The 22,099-nt window shown below is 37.4% G+C and overlaps 1 protein-coding gene across 4 annotated transcripts in view; it reads left to right on the forward strand.

Moving 5' to 3' along the window:
• Positions 1-22,099, forward strand: part of KLHL2 (kelch like family member 2) — a 57,242-nt gene that overhangs the window by 11,420 nt on the left and 23,723 nt on the right. For all 4 annotated transcript variants that reach the window (XM_082050506.1, XM_082050507.1, XM_082050509.1 and 1 more), the window contains exon 4: positions 7-128. In XM_082050506.1, coding sequence (XP_081906632.1) covers positions 7-128 — 122 coding nt within the window. The remainder of the gene's footprint in view (positions 1-6; positions 129-22,099) is intronic.

The following is a 22,099-nucleotide window of genomic DNA, read 5'->3' on the forward strand; positions in this document are numbered from 1 at the left end:
TTGTAGGTGAGATGAGTGAAAGCCGAGCAAAGAGAGTTCGAATAAAGGAAGTTGATGGCTGGACTTTGAGGATGCTTATTGATTATATTTACACAGCAGAAATTCAAGTTACAGAAGAAAATGTGCAGGTAAGAGTGAGAATATTTTCTGCAAAAAAAGAGATGTAATATGCAGAGTAATTTATTTTGTCAGTGTGGTTCAACTCCGACATGTGAAATCTCATCTGCAAACTGGAATTTTTTTCAGACCTCATGCTTTCAAAGCAAGTAGTCATGCTGTTTTAATTCTAGGTCAAATTCAAAGACTATTGAAGTAAAGGAAGGGTCAGTTCACTTCAATGGGCTTTGCAAGCAAACCTTGTGAAATACAGTAAAATAGGTGGTCTATCGAGCCTAAAATTAATGCTGTTGGCCACCTCTGTACCACCCTTTCTATGATACTTTAGTGCAATTTACATAAACAAAGTCGATTTACTTCTAAATGTAAAACCGCGATCTCCAATTAAGCTGTTCTGTTTGTTTTAATATATTTTTTTTCCTACTAGCCTGCAGAATAAATTATTTTCTCCTGCTCAGTCTCTGCACCTTGCCAGTGGCCAGTTGTGCAGAAAGTTTTAGGTACTACTGTTTGTTTGGTGTTTTTTAAATCAACTAACATCTAGCATGAAGGCTTTACCCATCTCACACAAACAGAGCTAATCAGTTTTTCTAATCAGCTGTAGCTTAAGCTGAAATTTCAATTAGAATAAAACGAACACCAAGTTAGAAAACATAGCTTCCTGCCCTGAATGTTTTCTAGCCACAAATCTTGAAGATGAACAGGGTAGACTTTTGTTCCACTGTCTTTTGAGATTTGGTAAATTTAAAACTAGTTGCGTGACAGGTGACATATTTAATTCTCTTGTTTTTCTGCTAGCTCTTTGCCCTTGTTTCTGGTCTTGCCCAGTGCCAGATTACCAGCAGTTATTTTGCTGCTTTTACAGGGATCAAAAATATGTTACTGTATTTGGCATTGAAAACTTCTGTTGCAATTGTGTATTCTGAAATTAATTGCTTTTATTGGGCATTAGGCTGAAAGTAATAGTTTTTAATTGGCTGTTGAATTTGGTGAGGTCACTGCTAGTTTTAACTATGCTTGCTTGAATGCCTAGAAATGAAAAGTATAACTAACTTGAAACAAAATATCCTATTACTAAGCCCTATATATCTTAGGTAATACCATAAATCTTTATTCTGCAAGAATAATTTATTGTCACCTACTTCTTAAGGAATTGTCTACTTCTGATCTGATGATAGGTGTAATGTAATGAAAAAAATAACTGAAATGATGTTGTATCTTGGCAATCTGGTGGTTGTGCAAATCTCTATCACCGTGAAAGACCTTGGGCAAAATCCAGGGGCGTCAGAGATTCCCTAATAGACCTCTTCTTGCTTGCTCATGCTGGCTTTTCATCCTTGAAGCAGAATATTCTGTCTTGCTGATACACCTTAATGACATTAATCTTCTACTTTTGATGCATAATACCATACTGGATTTAACAGGCAGCCTACTGTGTTTTGGCTGTAGGTGCTGCCTAGGAGGATGCATTTTAGCCCATCGCTGGCAATACTGACTCTTCTATGTTCATGGGAGTGAAATGTCAGTGTTACGTTTCTTCCTCATACAGAAATCATTAAAGGCCAGAAATCTCCAGGTTTGAAGCTCCTGAGTCTGATAGGGCTTTCATTTTCACAGCTCCAGTTTATCTGTTGATGTTGTTGGGGATGGTAATATAAATAATATCACCTGGCAAGTGACATTACAGGTTTGTGATTACTTGAGTACTGAGGAGATAGTCAAGCTTTTAAATGGATTTGGATTTATTGCAATATAGTTGCACTTTAATGTTGATACTGAATTCACTTGTAATATGACTGGTAACGAATGTAGAGCTGTTCTTTGTCACTTTCATCCTTTTTGCATTGTTAGTACTAGGTATGTACTGTTTATTTGCATTACAGCAGAACCAGGCACTGTGGATAAAAACCAATACACTGATGCAGGCCCTTTTCCTTAAGTTTGAAAGCCAAGGTGGGAAAATGGTTCCTCTGAATTTCTGGAAACTTAGAAACCTGGTGCAGACTGTCAGGCTTAGTTAAAACTATATTCTCTCTATAGACATGTTGCATACTCTTGAGATGAATTCTAGCTCTCAGCTTCTTGTTTATATAACAGGAGTAAGTATTGCTAGAAGGTATTGTGAAATTTCAGTAATGGTTAAGGATTTATCTTGTAGGAATACAGAACCATGAATACATAAGATGCCATGTAATATTGTCTCTATAAATTTTTGATATTAGGGCTAATGTTCTAAACTGGATCTTCAGCTTGTAGGTAGCTGGTTATGATTCTTATTCTGATACCTTTCATGGGATTTCATGTGCATTATTCTGTCTCTTCAGGTTATACAGGTAAGAATTGCTATTAAATTAATTTCTAATACATAATAAAATATTGGTTTGAAAATGATGTGAGCACTTCATGTTTAAATAATGCAGAATTGCTAAGTACTCTTTGGTATTAAAATAACTACATTGTATATGTATGAAAACTAATTATAAATCAGTACTTAGTGGTATAGCCAAGCTCACTGGTCTTTCTCAAGGGGCGGGTAACTATGAGCTTCTTTCATTAGTACCTTACCTGATCTGAACATGAACAGGAGATTACTTCCTTACTGTGCCTTTGCAACTTAGGAGTAAGAGCCATTCATTTCTGGTCCTTACTGTTGCATTCTCCCTTGTACGTTTTTGGGCAGGAGAGGGAGGGAGCTGTAGAAAAGTCAGGTGTAATCAATGATGGAGGAGAAAAACACATTGATTTAGTGCATAAACGTATCAACATGGGATGCCCTCAGCACTGGTTGTTATCACTGCATTAGTTAAATACAAAGGAACTTCTTGTCTTCAGTTCATGGTTCAGTAAATCCACCCAGCCCCCAACAGTAAGACAGCTGGTATATGAATGTGTACATTCTTAGTTTTCTTGTAGCATTTGTCCTTCATTTAGAATGAGTTACTTTATCGCTCATCTCTAATAGTATTATGTGAAGTGAGTGCCATACCAATGTTTCTGTCCTATTTACATATTATGTCACGTCTTCCTGCATTCTTAACTCTCTCTTCTTATTTTTTTTTTTTTTTTTTTAGTAATGAAATTAAATGTCAGAATTAATGCAATATCACATTTTTCATCTTTTAAGAAGGGAACATCAAAGTTAATATTTTCAGGAGGCAAATCAACTTTCTTGCACTTCAGTTTGTTTTTTTTTTTTGGTTTCCATACAGGTATAAACTACACGCAGTGCACAATGTGGGAGAGTTAGTTACTATAAGAAGCTCATGCGTGAGTAACTCTCCCACACTATGCGTATGTATTTCAGCATGTATTTAGTCAGCCGTATACCTCGGACCTCTACTGAGGTCTCCAAACATATTGGAGAAGAAATTCCTGCAGTTGTTTGCCGACTGTGGATTTGTTAAGGGCTTTAGAGGTCAGCCTGGTACAGGATGAGTGGGATATGATTGGGGTAAACATGGGATAAAGCTGGTTGTGTTCCTTTCTGATTCCCTGCTGCAGTTCTCTGTTCCTGTAGTTGTGCTGATACAACTGTTTGCTGGACTACTTAGTAAACCAGATCACTGAACTTATATGAAAAAAAAACAAAAACACAACACTCCTTCCCACTCCACTCCCCCTGCCTTTTGTTTTTTTGTGAGTTATTCTTAACTTGGATCACTTCATGGATCTGGTTTATAACGTGGCCCTGCTGGCTGTTGAGTTCACACAATACGTTGGATTAGTGTATTGAAGTGTGAGAACATACACCTGTGTTGGGAGTGGACATGTCCCTGCTGCATGGGAGAAAGACCTACTGATAAACATGCTGTCTTGCCTTTGAACAAGAATTGTGCACAGGAGGTAGCAGAAGAGAAAATAACAAATAATGGCATGTTTACAAAGCTCTGCCCTGGTGTATTTTTCCCTTGATAGAATTTTGTAAGGTACAACCAACACAAAGCCCAAACAAGCCCTGAACAAAATCCTTTTTAGTATGTATCATTTTTTGAAATTATTCAAGAACAATGTTTGTATAGTAATAGGCATGTTATGGGCACAAATACATAGTATGTGTGCATCTTTATTTTCTAACTCTAACTGTTCATGCACAAATTACTGTCTAAGGTATAACAGACATGCTTCTGTTTGTATGGCGGCATGGGCAAAAGGGCTGGCAGCACACTTGACTTGAGGTGCTGTCAAAACAGGGTCTGAATAAGCAGCTGATTTCCCTAAGAAATCCTCAAAAGGAAGATCCTCACGTTGTCCAAAATTTCACTAAGGCAGTCATTTTGCAGTACAATATTTGGCAACGTGGGCTTTGCTGATTCGTGCTGCACCTCATCACCTGTAGGGTCTGTTAGTTGAACAACTTGGCAGAGTTGTTGAATCCTGAAAATTCCTCTAGCTTGAAAATGAGCAGATACTTCACACCAAAACCTGGAGGAGTCTCACAGCTTATGAAAACAGATGTGTGCTTATCAAGATGGTCAGCTTCTGAATTTTGTTTGTGGCCTGACACACTGTTGGACAGGCAGGATGGAGAGTCTGTTAAACAAAGAAGCAGAGAGGAAGGAGGAATGGGAGGTTACAGGGAATACCTTCAAAAATTGAAATCTGTTAAGTGAAACAACAACTGAATGTATCTAGTCTTGGCAGAGCATATTTAATCTAACAGTGGAAACTCTGTAACTACCCTTATGTAGTTTGTTCCAGTTGCTTTAATAGCTTTTGTAGTTCAAAATACAGTATCTGAGTTTAATCTTCCTTGGTCTGTACTAGACCAAATTCTGGTACTTCTGCTGTGTTGTAGAGCGACTTGTTACTAGTTTCCCTTAACAGTGTTATGCATTGGAGAACTATTCCCATTCATGTAATTTATTTTATTTTTGTTTAAGCTGACTCATAGACTTTTCTTTGGAGGCAGTGCTTTCTAAATCTTACCATTCTTCTTGATTTTTTTCAGTTTCACCTGTATGTACATTTGCAACATGCAGCGGCCACAGTTTGACCCAGTAATCCATTGAGGCCTTTTTACTGCAGACTAGAATGAAATTATGCTGTGGATAAAATACAGAGCCTGTTTCTTTGTCATTGGATAAGATCTCTTATCCACTAACGACATTGATTCCAGTAGTCACTTTCTCTTTATGGCAATAAAGAGAGGGAGGGAGAATGAGAACATGAAAGTAGTTGTCATGCAGTGGGAGAAGGACATCATCTTAATTTTGGTAAATGCCAGTTTGAGTGATTTGTTGTTGTAAGTGTTTATGCTTATTAGTGTAATGCTTCTGAAAAAAAAAAAAACAACCCAAATCCCAAAAATAGAACCAGCAGAAGACATCATCTGGTTTATAGTAGTAGAGTGTCTTTGAATAAGTTTAGTGGGCAAGACATCAGTTTCACACTGGGAACTGTCTGTTATGAAGAGATGCCAATTTGCAAATCTGTTTTCAGAGTACAGCCGCATGTTAAAACTGGTTTCAATCATGAATGTAAAGAAACTAATCACTTTCATTTTGGAGAAATGTTAAATTATATTGAAATATATTGACCATTAAATAAAACCCAGCAAGAACAGAAAATAATGGCCTACTGAAAATCTCATAAACTAATGTCTGATTTGGAAGTGGGAGAGCAGGGGAGGAGAAGAAAGTGTACAGGTAATTTAAAAAAAATGTTTGAAAGAATTATGTAGAATATCTTTTGAAGAGACATTACACAGTATAGAATGAAGAGGAATGAGTAATCCAGTCTTGTTTCTGTTGAGCAGGACAAAAATAAACAAAAAAAACAAACCAAACAAAAACCCAAAAACTTACCAAGGAGTAGATATTAATTCCAATAAAATGTAGTAGAAATATGGGCCATCAGTAATACGAAGTTCATGTAAACATACGGTCTCTGTTTCCCATACCTAATCTTTACTGGATGCTAATTTAAAAGCAAAATTAAATTTCTTTGCAGCATGTAACATTCCTTGTTTCTTTTTCTGATGAGCACTACAGTAGGCTCAGATCAAAATATTCAGAATAAATTGTATGATATTTAGAAGTGGTTTACTTATGATACACCACAGAGTTCTGTGTGGGTGGGACATGTGAAATGAGCTGTTTAGGGGCTACCAGTTTCTTCTGAAACTTGTATTACCAGAATATCAGATTTGGTAGTGAAGTTGTTTTTTTCATCATGCACGTGTCTCATAATGATTTCAGATTTCCTCCTTCAGTACCCTTTCCACTAAGGGACAGGTACACAAGTTTACAGGAATTTAATTAAAAAGAGGGTTCAGGATCATGATGGATTTATCAGTTTAACAATTTACTACTGCATATCAGCTAGAACAACAGCAGCTGTTTGCGTGTGCTTTTAGCTTGAAGAAAATATAAAATGACTTTGCATAAGCTACTTAGTATGTGCCACAGTCTTTGAGCACATACATGATCAAATTACTGTAGCTTAAATTCTAATAATCTTCAGAGCCATACTGTCCTTATATCTGCGCTGAGAGTCAAAATACTTCTAGGAATATTTTGATGCTTGTCAAGCTTTAGCCTCAAAATAAATACTTTGTATATATGAACTAATGACTAGACTAACAGTCTTCATATGAGTTAGCAGCACTATGATGTGTAAAGAGCATAAAGCTTGTTTTTTGAAACAAGTTTCATTTTAGATACCTGACTTTGAGTGTTTTTCAAGAGTTTCTAAAGCCTACCAATAAATTACACCTTTGAACACTAAAGAGCATCTCTTTTCCTTTGTTGGATCAAGGGATGTCCCTAGCCTTTCAAAGGGCTTTATTCAGTTTTCTTTATAAACATAGGGAATTTTCTGGTTTGAATGGGGTAGACTTTTCCGTTTTAGAACCGAAGGCTGAGTGTCCTTTACAAATGTGTGACTGGGCATCATAAGAGGAGGGAGTTCATTTCATTACTTGCACAGAGACGTGCGTTCTGTGTCCTGTAAATACCCCTACTGCTGCAGAAGTGGGTGGGAGAGATAAAAGGCATATTTATTCAACTGAACTGAATGCTGTGAAGTTTCCGCTGAGTATTATCATACAGTGGATTCTGTTTTAAATATAACATGTATATATTTTATATGTATAACTGCTTTGAGACAAAGTAATACTCAAATTGCTTCCACAGGAACTTGGTTGTTCTCCTTCAGAGATGCCTGGAAAAATGTCCTACACTTGATTTAAGAACCTAAAAATGACAGGAAGGGAATAAGTTTGGTCTTTATGCGTTTGCAGATGTGCCTCTCTAACCACCTCTTCTTTAAGGGCTTTTTGATAATCAGGGAAAGTGAAGGAGCTTAAATGAAAGTATAGCTTGAAAAGACAGAGTGCTAGGTAGGCCGGATCTAGGCAATTACAGCCCTATTGGTCATGACTGCATGTCACCAAGAGATCAGCAGATAATTAATATAGGTCCAGTACCTCCCCAGTTGTGCACTCTACCGAAATGCATGGCTCCTTAAGAAGAGTTTATCCTGAATTAATATCAATCACTGAATGGTTTTCAAATAGACTATTGTACACTCGACAGTGCAGTTTGATGGCAGGCTGGAAGCAGTCACAATCTTCTAGCAGATGGGGGTAACTTCATAGAAATATTACTGCTGTACCACAGGTTAAATTCAGTATGCCTTAAGTTTGCAGGCTGGTTGTTGGTAAAGGCCTTTTGTTTACTTTTATTTGCTTCTACTTACCACAATTGCCTGGTGACATAATTTAAAAATACTTTTTCAGAGAATGCTTGCACTTCTCATTGAAATCTTTGCCATATTATTTATTAATTGAATACAAGTTTTGAATTCCTAGATGTATGCTTTAAGCCAGTGGGCTTTTTGCCTCCACGGTTCCTTGCACAACTGTCCTCATGCATCTCCACAATACCTGGACAGCCACTTCTTACAACCTTTTCACAACTTTTTCATCTTGGTTTAGCTTCCCAGGTCTTTCAATGGCTGCTTGCATGTTTGGTGCTGAAGACAGAATCTTGGGACATCTGAGTATCCTTCTGAGCTGGTATCTTGCATCTAAAGAAGAATGAAGTTAGGTCAGATAATAACAACACTATTGAATATAACAGTGATACTTTTTTTTTTCCTTCCTTCTAGAGTACAGTTTTTTTGAGTGAGTGAGTCTAAGTTGATTATCTTACTGTCCCTAAAAGGCGGAGCAATATTGCTCTGATTTTTCTGTTAATAGCCGCAGTAGATTTTTTTTTTTTAATGAGAATAGTTCTGACTTTACCTTAAAGCTTATAAATATCATTGACAGCATCTTCTGAGCTGAAATCTGTAAATTTGTCTTTCCTGTGACTTAAATGTAACTTGCCGGAAACTCTTAGCAAAGTATCCTGGGACAGCACATAGTTTTTTAGACAGACTATTAGGCCAAATGTTCATTAAAACTGTAAAGCTATCTTCCAAGCTGTTCATCTAGCTTTATTTTTTCTGACCTGATATTGAATTCTGATACCCAAATAATCTCCTGTAAGGTTAACATTTTGGACAGATTTGACTGTTGACCATTGATAGAACTGCTCAAGAATGGATTTTCTCTCCATGTAAGGTTAAATATCATGAAATGTTAAATTGTCGTACTACATAATTTTTCAGCACCGTTCAAAAAAGAAATGGTCATTGCACTGTTTTCTGATGCCTCAAATCAGCACAAATATAATCTTGCTTTGATGTTTTGACCTGCTAAGACTTGATAATCCTTTTATATGCCACAGCAGCTTGTCATACCTGCCCCTCCAGCCAGTACATGTCTCAACATCTTTCAGCTGAAGGGCCAAGTGTTAAACTATGTACCTGGACTCTTCTAGTACTCCTGTGAGTTTCCATAGGTAGCAGGTAATTTGTCAAGATATGACTTTTATAAATGGGATACAGGTACATAATTTCTCATCAAGCAGAAGTAGGTTATGCACGGACAGACTAAATTGTCAGCTGCATTAATTTTCAGATGAAATACTGTTGTCAAAAATGAGTAATTGACACTGTTGTCTGTAACTACTGCTTTAAGTATTGAGCCACACACTTAGAATTGGGGCTAAAATTCAAGAATGCCAATACAAAATGTTTCTCCTCTGTCTTAAGTGTGCTGAGGCATTTGAAGACTATGTGGTGTGCTGCAGCATGCAGAGCCACCCAGCTTTACTGGCGATTCTTTTCACTGTGGTTCACAGATTATTCCCTTGTGAGAACATTTTGGAAAGAGAGGGAGGAGAAAGGTTAGAAAACAATGGTATATGCAGAGGTCTTAAGGAGAAAGGGTATCTTAAGTGGTGCTTTCAACCTTCTAATTGATGTGACAGCTTTTGTGTTCCTTTAACAATCTTTTACATAGTAATTCTTATAAAATATTTGCGGACAGCCTCCCCCCCCTTCAATATATGATGAGTAAGGTGCTAATTATTGAACCCCGAGGTGATAAGTTGTAATCCTGCTTGGTTCTGAGGCAATTAAAACATTTGTCATGATTTTTGGCTCTCTCACCTTCCACATCCTCCACCAGCAGGTGTTTGCTGGACTTGGCTCTTGTAGGTGTCCCATCCCTGGAAACACTCAAGGCCAGGCTGAACAGGGCACTGAGCAACCTGATTTACTTGCAGATGTCCCTGCTCATTGCAGGGGGGTTGGACTAGATGACCTTCGAAGGTCCCTTCCAACCCAAACTATTCTATGATTCTATGAAGCTGTTCTTATGTTGTCCACCATCAGATTTCAGCTTACCATCACTTTTTATGCTGCCTTCATGGAGACCTAGAACCTTCTGTCCATAAGCTTAACTTTTTCCTTTGCTAATAGGTTTTGGGCAGTTGCACTAATTCTTAATAACACTTTTCTTTACAAAAAGTGTTTTGTGCAATAGAGCTATTGAGTGTCAAAAGCTATCAGCAGTTGGTGATCTTATTTCCTTGACATGGATATTATTAAAGGTTTAGGAGGAGAGGGGGTTCTTTATTGGATCATATTATAGACCTGTAAAAATAAACAAGCTTTTGGTCTTTCTGCTCATCTCCATCGTGCCTGCAGGGGCATTGCTACTAAATTCTGGAAGCTTTTGCAAATTCCAAAGTTGTATCCAGAGTTATCCAAGTTAAAATGTTTTATAAAACTGGCTCATCCTAATGACTTCATGATTAAAACTGAATTAAAAAAACACAGTTAATCCTGATGTGTGTTGAAACCACTCTTTATATGGTAATCCAAACTTTTCCTTTTATTCTTTTATGCCAGCATAGTTCTAATATTATTAGGGGCTTGCTGACACTGCAGAGAAGTACTTAAACCCAAGCTGGCATGAATTTCATTATAAACCCTATTCATGGAAACATTTTTAAGTCTTACTGGGCAAGAATTTAGTGTTGGACTAAACAGCCTTATAGTATACTGTTTGATTGTGTGCTGAAAGAGTGTACCAGTGGAGTACCACTGTGTTTTGCTGTTGTACATATTTTATACATTTGGCCATCTGGATACCTCTTTTGACCCATTTCTTTTTGAATCTGTGACAACAGCTCTGAGGATTTTAATAATGTGAGGACACAACTAATATGTGGCTTAGCTGGAGGAAAGACAGTGTTGCACTTCTTGAATATATATGCATTGTAAGACATGTCAGGCAACAGTAAATGATCTAATTTTTCCAGTGAAATAATCCTACTATGCATTCTTCATTTGCTTACACGTGCCTGCCTGTCAGAGTGAGTGTAGGAGGGAAGGGAAAAGAGGAATGTGATCTTTCTACAGGCATATTTTATTACCAATACAAGCTTCATTAATTTTTGCTTTAAATGGCTAAGCTTTGTATAAAAGAGCTGCTGACCAAAATACTAAGCAAACAACTTTGTGGGGAAACTTTATGTTTTGCTCTCTGTCAGTTTTAAAATGCATATTGAGTAGTATGTATCTTTCTCTACGTATTCTTTTTTTCCATAGCGTATATTTTGTGACTTTAGCTATTACGTGTGTGCAAAGTGGAAACTGCCTGATTTTTGTGGCACAATGTTATTATGTACACCTCAGAATTGATATGGTTACTGTATTGTTACTACCCTTTCAGTGTTTGTTTTCCTTAAGACTGAGAAACTGGGGGTTTTAGTTTGGTTGAAGGTATTATTCCATTCACACCTGGCTCATAGACATTTGATGCCCTCTTAGAAAAATTCCTTTTCTGATTTGGCTTACTTTGTGACACATGACAGAAAGAAATCACGCTGTGTACTTGAGGAGAGTGATAAAGATTGTTGAATCTGGTAGCCTGATAACAGCAGGGCGGATGCAGCTCCATGTCCCCAAGCTCCAGCTGGTAGTGAGGCTCAGCATGTATTTCCAGTAGGTACATACAGAATCACATGTATACAGCATACACAGATCCAGCCTGGCACGCAGATCAGTGCAGCCAGAAACACTCAGCTGTTGTCTCGTCTCTGTCTTGAGCTGGGCTCTCTTCCTAAAAAGTCTCTTGGACGTGTCTGTTCAACACCTCCTTTTACATTGTGGTGTCAGACCTAGAGCAGACCTTCCCAAATTATGTTTTAAGCCAAACCGAATAAATATAATTTGTGCTTCTTCACTTAGGAATACAATTCCTTACTATTCTCTCCCCCTGGATATAGATGGTACAGTGAAGTTTCATGAGGTCGGTAGGAAAGGGAGTTTGTAGAGAAGGCAATTGCAGTTTCTGCTTTTTAAAAATTTTATTTTCTGAAGATACCTTGTTGCTGTTTCTCTCTGTCCTCCAAGTGATGCTTTATTCACATTTTGTTGGCATTTTTCAGCCAATGAATCTTGTTATAACATCTTTTTTTTTTTTTTTTTTTCTTTTTTGCTATGGTCTTGCTGAAACGACATCCTAGAACTTTGTTCATAAAGAAAATTAGGTAGTCAGAAAGGTATGAGCCTTTGAAGAATGATAAGATACCTGAATGGAAATCTGAGCTGTTGTACATCAGCTTTTAGTTCCTAAGGAGAAATACCTAAGGGAGAAATAGAACTGAGAATGAGCACAAGGTATTAAGCTGAATCTAAAATGTGGATCAAAAAGTATAAAGAGTGAATGAAAATTGTCCTGAGGCTGTAAAAGACTGTCTTGGATTATCAAATGCCAATGTGTGTGGGAGGCAGAGAGTCTTGAACTTCTTCTGGAGAGAGTCTGAGGTCTGACAGACTGAATCACAGATTTTTCCCTATTTCGAAATCTTTGTTTCTTCAGAAGATGTTTGGGGGGGCGGGGGGGGCGGGGTGCAGGGGGAGTAAAACCCACTTATTTCTGCTTATATGAAAGAGAGACTTCTGGGCAAGGGCAGTGAAGAGGCTTGTAGCTTGGCTGTGTCACCATGGTCTAAGCAAGAGCCAAGGAATGAATCAGAAACCCATGGAGGAGGTGATGAGGTGAGACAGAAGTGGGGTTGAGGTAGGAGTCCATTATAAATGAGATACTGATCTATAATTCAGCACTTCAGAAGCATGTGATGCCGATTGCTGTGGGAGGTGAATGGGAAGTCACTGAGGGATTTAAACAGGCATGTTTAATTTAAATGATAAAAAGAATAAAACACTTTTACTCAGCACTGCGGCTCTAAATATAACAGCTGTTCATTTTCTGCATGTTGTTTCTTTAATGAGTGATTTAGGAGAGCATGTAGGCTGCCAGAGCCACGCATGAGCAAGGTGCCAAAAACTAATTAAGGTAGAAAGTCCCAGTTATGCCAATGGACTGTGCAAGGTGCATCCTCTTACAGATCAAGGACAGGATTAGAGAAAGGGTCAAAAAATGAGGCACTGAAGCAAATGAGTATCAGAAAACTAGGGCAAACAAGATTTTATAGAAATGTATGTAAAAAATAATTCTTGCCTACCGATGCAGAAGAAACTTTTAAAATGAGGTGGCTGAGGCTGTATAAATATGTTATATTCTCTTGCTGGCTATTTCTTCCAGTTTCAGCTCACATTTTAGTAAATCAGTACAATGACTCTAGTGATCCTGAGCATTAAAGAGACTATCAAGGGTATTTTTGTTGTTAGTGTCAGGTAACATGTGGAAAGTGCAAACTTTCCAGATGTTTTTAAATTCTGCTTTTGAGTTGTGCATAGCTCCTAAAAACCTTCTTTAATTCTTTGAGTGGTCCAGAAATAACTATATCAAAGGCTTTTGAAAGCCAAGTTAGTTATTGTCTCTCCTAAATTGTCACATGATGAGCAATAAATGCATCAAAAATCCCTAGGGAACTCAGAATCAAAGAGGAATAAATAGTTGGTTTTCACTGTATCAAAATGGTTATAATGTGTCATAAGCTTCCAAAAAAGGATGGATTTTCTTTAGTTTTGAAAAGTGGGTAGCAAAAGGTGTAGATGCTGAACTGGTTAAAGGATTCTTTTTCAAGACGAGACAAAAATAGAAAATTTCATTGCTTTCTAGCTGAGCTAAATGTCGGGCTAGCATGATTGCAGACCAAATTTAATGTTGGAAAGTGTAAAGTAATGCATGGAAAGAAAAATTTGAATTACTCCTACGTATTGCTATGTTTTATATTAACAGCTTTTCTTAGGATAGAATAACATATTGTAGTCACCTTAGAAAAACTTCTGCTCCTTGTGAAATAGTGGCTTTAAGAAGGAGCGTAAAAAATGGCACAGCAGCATCTGTATGTCATTGTACAAATCTGTATTCTCACCTGTAACACGGCTGGATGTTCTGAAATATGACAGGAATAGCACCCTTTGGGGAAAGGCTTTGGGCTGTTAAAGTCGTGGAAAAGCTATCATTTAAGAGGAGTGAAGGCAGGCATCTTTTAGGTTGACTGTGAGATGGCTAAACAAGGACTTTATTTTTCCTCCAATATCTGTTTCTTTCAAAGACTCCACATACCCCTTTTAGGGGTAAAAGAGTTAGTTATTTACTTGTGCCGAAAGATAATAAGCTTTTCTTCAGGGTACCTAGAGAGAGGAGTGTATGAAAATATACATGTGCATACAGATTATTGTTGTTGTTATGCTTAGAGTGGATACCAAATGAATAGAGCATGTTGCTGCAAAACACATGGAGCAGCTGCTGAAGATGCAGCAGTTGAGCAGTGTCCTTTTCTATAATAATAGCTGCACTGACTGGTTTGGAAATGACTGCTTGTGAACCCTGGGTTTCCAGTAGACAGACTGTGTTCCAAAGCAGGTATTTTCACCCTGTGAGGTTTACCTCCCTAATTAGGCGAAAGCATTTGAGGTCCAGTTTTCGGTTGGGTTTACCTTTTCTACTTTCCTCCTTCCTTTTCCCCTTTTCCCTGGAAGGGGGCAAGGTAGAGGAAGGGATGGAGCTGGTAGAAGTAGAGCAGTGCTGTGAAGCTTCATTTCAGTGAATACTGGATTTAACCACATGTTGGGGAAGGGAGGAGGACATAAGAAATTCTGTCTTGAGCCAGCCTCCAAGCTTGGTTCCAGTGTGCCTGAGAGTGTGGAGATCCCTGGCTGGTTGCAGTAGAGCTAGATAAAAACAGTTCTAAGAAGGGCAAAATTTTTGCCATTTCTTCCTCTCTGTCTTTTACCTCTCTCCTACTCTTAGAAGAAGCCTGCATCCCTGGCCCACCAGCCAAAACCGCATCTACCACCACAATCTTCTACTGTGCCCTTTCAAACCTGTAAGACCAGGCTCTTGTCCCATTGCAACCCTTACATTTATTTACCTATGAAGCACTGGACACTGCCAATTTCATACAACTTTCTGTTATTGTGGATAAAGATGGGTGTTCCTAGACTACCTGGAATGAACAGGCTATTGCTTTGATCTAATATATAGTTAGCCCTGTATTTTCATTATTAACATGATTTAAGGTTGGTCTCAGAACTGAGCAGAAGTGTTCAGCACCAGAAGGGTGTTTGCCTTCTAAAAACAGGGTGGGAAGGTCATGCAAATAGAAGAGCATGCAGAAGGAAATTATTTTTTTTTTTTTCTTGCAGTTGCCTAAGGAGCAATGCATTGCTTTTTCTTTTAGGAGACAGGGATTTTACCCATTATTTGAAAATAAATTTAGCTAAAAAAATTTTAAGTTCTAGCCTAGCCTGGAAAATATTTTTAGCTGTTTGTTTTATGGGCCAGCTAGGATTGCAATTCTGTTGTGAGAGGTATTATAGTGACAAGCTATAAGTATGTTGTAGCCCAAAAGAGTTTACAGACTTGAGTAGATTATTTAAAAAAAAAAAAAAAAAAAAAAAACAAAAAAAAAAACGGAGAAATGATGACCCATAGGTAGGTCAGAAGTAATCAGGACTGACATCACAAGCTTCCTAATTTTAAAAGCCTGGTGCCTTCATCCCGCCTCACTAGTGTGTGGTTGCCCTTTAACTAGACATAAATGAATAAGAACTTTTGTATGTAAACTGCCTTCTCAGACCGAACAGCTTCTGTAACTTTTCTGAGTCTGTGATCTTTAGAATGATCGCCTTGCTAGGGTGTGTTAGAGACTCTTCTCTCTCAAGTCAGATAAAGTAGCAGCTTCGCAGCAATGACCTTTACCGTAGGCATCCACGTATCTATTTCTGTGTATGACCATAAAGCTACCTGTAGCAAAACCTGAAACACAGCCCTTGCCAACTGAAAGAGCATAGGTCATTTGCTCGTTTTTAAGGCATTCTATGCAAATGAAAGCATGTGTGCCTGTCCACTTCCCTGTAAAATTCGAGGTGCTTATTATGAGTAAATTAAGCCACTTAAAGTACAGATTGCATGTTTGACATCTCTTGCTTGCAAGGAGGTTCAGCATTATGTTGGTAGACCTACGATGAAATTTCTGAAAGCCGAATAAAGGTTTTCTTGAAAATATTTTTTTTCTGGATATTGGTCATGCTTTAAATCATGATACGTATGCATTAAACCTCTATCTGAAAAAACTTTCAAATGGGAAGCTAGATGCTGTTTGCTGTGGGAATTCTGTCCCTACATACCTGAATTTTATAAGCCAAACATCTAGATTAAAGTGATTATGAAATTGTCACTAAGCCTAATGTGTTTTATTTTGTTTTGTTTTTCCTAGGAAGAATTCCCCTGTGACTTTTCTAGGAGAATATAAATATGGTCTGCTGTAGGAAACTGACAAGTAAAACATTATCTCAATAAAATATAAAAAACCATAACTGTAATGCTAAAAGTTCAGAGTACTCAAATGTCTTTTGAGTCCACTGAAGGGCCATTTATTGCACATTAGATGTTAATCTTGACACAATTTTGTGTTGAAGATAAGCACCATGCACACAAAGCATTTCTATTTCATGCTATTTCTGTTGTCCTTAGTTCTTTGTTTTGTATTAATATAAATCTCAGTAGTATGGATACATCTTCTGTACCAGAGAGTGGGATACTGGAGAAAGTAGAGGTTCACAATTTGCTATCCCAATTATGCTGCTGTTTGTTTTCAGCACAGGCTTTAGGGTTTTTCAAATTGTGTTTCATTCCCTCTCTTTAAGATTGCCAGCAAATACGCAGTTGTATCAGGACACCAAGCCTTCTTTGTTACCAGTCAGTCTGTAATGTAGAAAAACAAACAAAAATAACAAAAACACAACAAAGTCCTTCCACAATGCCTTCCCTCTTAGCCCCCCAAAGCTGTCTTTTATACTTTAGGAAACATAGCACATGAATGTTTTGATTCTTTGTCAGCCTTTTAAGTATTTATTTTTAGGGAATATTATAAAAATATTTCTATCATAGTAATCTTTGGTATAATTGAACTCAGTGTATCTGTCAGTGCAGTCTGAGGCTGGTCTGGTACTGAAGATGTGAGATGTGATGGGTAAATCCCGTAACTGAAGCACACAAGCTAAAAGCATTGGCTGATACAGCGGTTCTTTATGTGGGTCAGCCTTTACAGAAAGATCGAAGACAACACAGTATGAGTTTGTTATCCTGCCTACTTAATTTTTTCAGCTTATTTTAATCCTTCTGTAGGGGAGCTTTGTGTGCTATTTGACTGGCTAGCACTTCAGCTCCAATTAATTAAAGAATAAATTGTCCATTTTCTGAATGACAAAGTACCAGCAGCAAGTTGCTTTGTTCAGACTCTAGTTAGTCTTGTTTAAATTATCCTGTCCCTAAGAAAATATGAAGGTATTTTTTATGCAGCTGTATAATCTTTTAAGCACTGAATTACAGTATGATGAAGGATTCTGAGCTTTCATTTTATATGACTTACTGTACATATACTCTAAATTCAGTGACCCAAGTTCAAATAGAAACCTGTTTCTATTAGATCAAAATGTTTACGTATTTTTTTCACTGAAAAAAAGTCTTCAATTCTAAGTAGAATTATTTTAGGTTCAAGAATGTTTCACTCCAAGTGAGACAATGTTTCAGTTCTATTTCCAGGATCTTTTAACAGAAGAAGAGGCTATGAAAGTCTGAGATCATGACAGTTAACAAAAATAACCATCAGAGTAGAATATCAGTCTTTCTTCTTTGGCTTAAGCCAAAAGACACTGTTACATGGTGGTTAGGACACTGTTCTGGTAGAGTAGATACAAGTAGAAGCTTCAGGCCAAAGAAGACTGCATGGACACTATTAATTGTAGCATATTACTTGATTAAAGTGATCCTTCTATAATTTTGTTTGTTTCATGAATCTTTTTATGCATTTCAGCAACCCCTAACTGCATCCCACATCTATCAAAAACTTCCACAGCTACCCCTTTCAAAAAACCCGAGAAAAAACCAAAGCAACCACCTCCACCCCAAATATTTTAACTAACAATTACTAGTTTGTTCAGATTAATCCTCTGAAGTGATGTGTCTTCTAAAGCCATTTTTGGGCAAATCAGTTGCTTCCTATAAATTGCATGTCACTGTAACTGAAATGGACTCTTAAGTACAGATTATGATGCTGGTTAAAAACCAGGTATGTAGAACAGTTACTTTTTCCTTACACTTCCCTTCAGTCTGTCATGCTGCTTAGTATTTTGTAGATCATGTCAGTCATTCAAAATATTACATGATCATGACTGTTTTCTTGTTTTCACCTGAAAGTGCTCTACCAATTTGTGGCTAGTACTAAGGGAATGTGAAGGAATGGGACTGTATCTTGGTTAGCAGGCTGATTCCTTCCTCTGATATTATAAAACTGCCACCTACACCTGGCTTTTAATTGAATGTGGCTCATTAAACTAAAAGATGTGTTGATACATCCAAGTTTTCACACTAGCATATAAAGCCATGGGTGTTAAATACCCCAAAGGTACACTTTATGAAATACATGGCATTATGTTCTAAACTCGCAGGTCATGCACATCTCTAAATCCAGTGAAGCATTTGATTTGTCTGTATTTAAACATGGGAAAAGTGCACTTGCACATCTTGTCCATATAGAAATGCTAGAAGGGTTCAATTTTCCAAAACTGGAACTTCTCTATTTTATCCTACAGATGCAAGTGTTAAAATATTTGTATCTATTTTAATGGTTTTGTATGCATACTCCCAAATAGCGTAATTTCAATGCAGTGCTGAATGATTTCACTGGAATATGGGCTACATTTCAGTTAGAAACCACAGTTTTAATTACAGCACAGATGCGTTTAGATGAGAATAAAAAAAATAGGATAATTTGGATGATCTTTGACCATTCCTTTGATTTCATTCTTCCCTTCTTTGTGCCATGATAGTATAAAAAGGGATGCCCATTAGGTCATCCAGCACCCTTTGGGTAGGATGGACTTCCTTGTCTCGTGTGGAGGCACTCCAGGGCAGCTTCTCTGACCCACTTCTTCTAGATAGTCCATGAAGAGAGTTTAATGTTTGATATAAAGTTTACTTATTTGAAGATACCTGGTGTTACATAGTGCTATGTTTTGATTTACCAGAGAGATGATACAGCAATATACTGAAATCACAACACAAATACGATATTGCAGTTGCAGTTTACACTTGGATCATCATGCAACCATGATTTACATTACTGGTCTCTGTCAGGATGTTGGGCATCCTCAGTTCACCAGGAAGGGAAATGTGGGCTAAAGCCAGCTCAAGCTCCTTCTGATGGTTGTTCAGTTTTTATACTTTATGTTGGGTTGAGTCACAAATGCACCTCTCACCCCACTGGTCTGGCTACCTGGGGAAGACATTGCACTGTAATAATTGTCTAGGGAAGGCTGTTTACACAACCTGATGACTCACTGGTACAGCCATATGTCTAAAACAAAGGTTCCCCTCCAGTCCTCCTTGTGTTGTTGCTTTCTCTACACTATTTGGTGCTAGTGCCTTACATTTCTTCCCTGAATTCATTGCCCTTGCTCATCTCTTCTTAGCTTTCTTGTGTGGTAGGGCTTGGGTCAGTCATGCAAACTGTATCTCCATGAGAATGTTGTGAACATGTTCCTTGTGAGCTAATGGCTCACACGTAACTGGAGAGGTGCAGACCTGAATGCATATATACTTTGGTCGTGTGAGGTAAATATGTCCAGCTGCATTAGGGTGAACAGAGCCATGATGCTGTCTGGGGTCAAAAAAATAAAAAAGGGAGAAAAGCTGCAAGCAACATCATAACCCTCAGTCGTCACTGGGCGCCTGGCATGTATCTGAATGGCCACCAGAGAGGGCAGCAGCCTCAACTATGTGTTGACAATTTAGCTGAGTTATTTTGAAGGGCTTGAATCTACCCCAGTGAAAACAGGGATCCAAGTTCAGGGCCTTAAGTGGATCCCTCCTGACTCTGCAGGTGATCCTGTAGGTGGATTTTAAAATACTTTTACCCGATCTCATTCCTCTTTGTCTCAGTGAGATTGGAAAGGTGTGTTCTGCATGGTGGGTGTACACAGCTTTGGGAATAGGAGTGTCACTATAGAATGGAAAACCAGGAGGAGATAACTAGGAAATAGTCTTCAAAGACTTGTAAGGGTTAAATGCTCTGCTCTAGGAAATGTAGTAGTCATTCCAAGATTCATCACCATGACTTTGACATCAAAAGAGAATACGTAATTTCTTTCTTGCGATCTGTAATAATAATCTCTTCAGTTTTGTTGATTATGAAAACAACAACCACTGTGATGAGGATACGTTTTCATAGAAGAAGCAACTGGAGATGATTTCCCCCCTCCCCTTCTGAATTTCTTGCAGTACGAAGCAGTCTGCATATTAAAGTATTTCTTTAAAGGAAAGTTAGGATACCCTCTGCTGGCTGTTTTTGGAAATAAATCTGAGCTATAACCTACCAGTTTAGAGTCAGCAGCAGTTAAACTTAATCTGCACTGCAGTTTTAATGTAGTCTTTCTTTATGAATTTGAGAGGAGGTTGCATTTGGTGTGGTTGGTGGGGTTTTTTTGTTTGGTTGTTTTTTTCCTATGTAGTTCTGTCCCTCGGTTGAGCAGTCTAAATGTGTCTGCGATGAAACTGTATTTTTAAATGCAGGTTGTTACAGCTTCCAGGCTAACAGTTCTATAGGTACAAATGGAAATAGCTAGATGTTATCACAGTTCTTGTTGCCTAGTAACCAAAGCCCAAGATACAATTTCATTGGGATAAATTTGATGCACTTTGCCTCTCTTTTCCTTTTATAATAGTAGCAGAATGCACATGAATATAGATTTAAATGTCTTCGTGTCTAATAACTAAAACATATTGAAATCTGTAACTTTACAAACTCAATTACAATGATTTAAGAACTGATGTAAATTTTCCATAATGAAGAGTGATTTTGTAACATTGTTTTGGTATTCATACCAGTGAGCAAGTCTCAGCGTGACTGTGCATACAAATCATCAATTCTTTTCTGCATACCATTCTCAAATGTCACCTTTCCATTTCTTTTACTGATTTGGTGATGATTTTACATATTTTTCTACTGAATCCTTTCAAGCAGTCAAGGATTGCTCGCAGAGTTATTTGCTCAGCTATACTGATAACGTGCCTAAAATTATCTAGAACTTTATTTGAATTAATTCCTGAATTTGTAAGCAGGTGTGAAGTCTTTGCTTCATTGGGGCAAGTTATGTGCATAAATACTTCTATTAGATTTCTAGCCCTGATTCTTGATATGTAATTTCATGATCATATCTTATCCTAGAATTCACTATCAAATGATTTGTCTACTCGCTGTTGTAACTAAATATATTGTAGTTCTAGTAATAGAAGTTGTGTTACTAATATTTCCTTCACATTTTCATAAACATATGCTAAAATAAAATGAGTTCACTTTACTGTTTTAACCTTGTCGCTTGTAACCTTTAAGCTTACTAAATTTGTTTTGAATTGTGTGTCTTCATCTGACGGTTGTGCCTATTACATACAGATCTTCTCCATTTAATCTAGTTTTTTAGTTATTTTGCTTAGCAGCAGACTCTGTATCTCAGTGCAATCAAATTTGTGTTTTTCCTTTATTTCTCTTTAATTAACAGTTGATATTCAAAGCAAACTCTTTTAAATATATGATCCTTCTTTTTTGCTCTCTACATTGGTAGTCAAATGTGTAAAACAGAGGCTATAGTGGATTATTGCTTCAAATTAGAGATTAATATCTTGATGAACAGAAAGAGGGTTTTCAAGCCGGCTTCATATATGGCAGGCTGGGGGAGAGGAACAGCCATAAATAGCAGAAGCAGGACCAAAAAATGAAGTTGAAAGCAGACATCAGCTATACAATGTTGTATTGCCTGAAGTCCTTTTCGGTTTATTTTGGGCCATAACAGTTAGTTTTATTTCAAGAAAAAAGCCTGAAGTGTAAGCAATAACAGTAGCTTTTTATAAAGCAAATAGATGCTTACAGAGATGATACTAAATACTTGATTCTACAGACAGTTACTAAGATTAAAATTTCTTCCATAGAGCAATAAAGTAGAAGTATATTCTACAGCTTTCATGTAGTAAGTGTTAGACAGGTTTCTAAATTGTTTTACTCTACCAGCTCTTTTTTTCCAGTTTCCTTCTTGTTTGGTTCTCTTTAATTCTACCCAAATGAAAAGCAAACATTAACAAGAGTAGTGCAGTTGTTACCTTTGATATTTGTTT

Source organism: Streptopelia decaocto, assembly GCF_964273445.1.
Source record: "Streptopelia decaocto genome assembly, chromosome: 4".
Taxonomy (NCBI): domain Eukaryota; kingdom Metazoa; phylum Chordata; class Aves; order Columbiformes; family Columbidae; genus Streptopelia; species Streptopelia decaocto.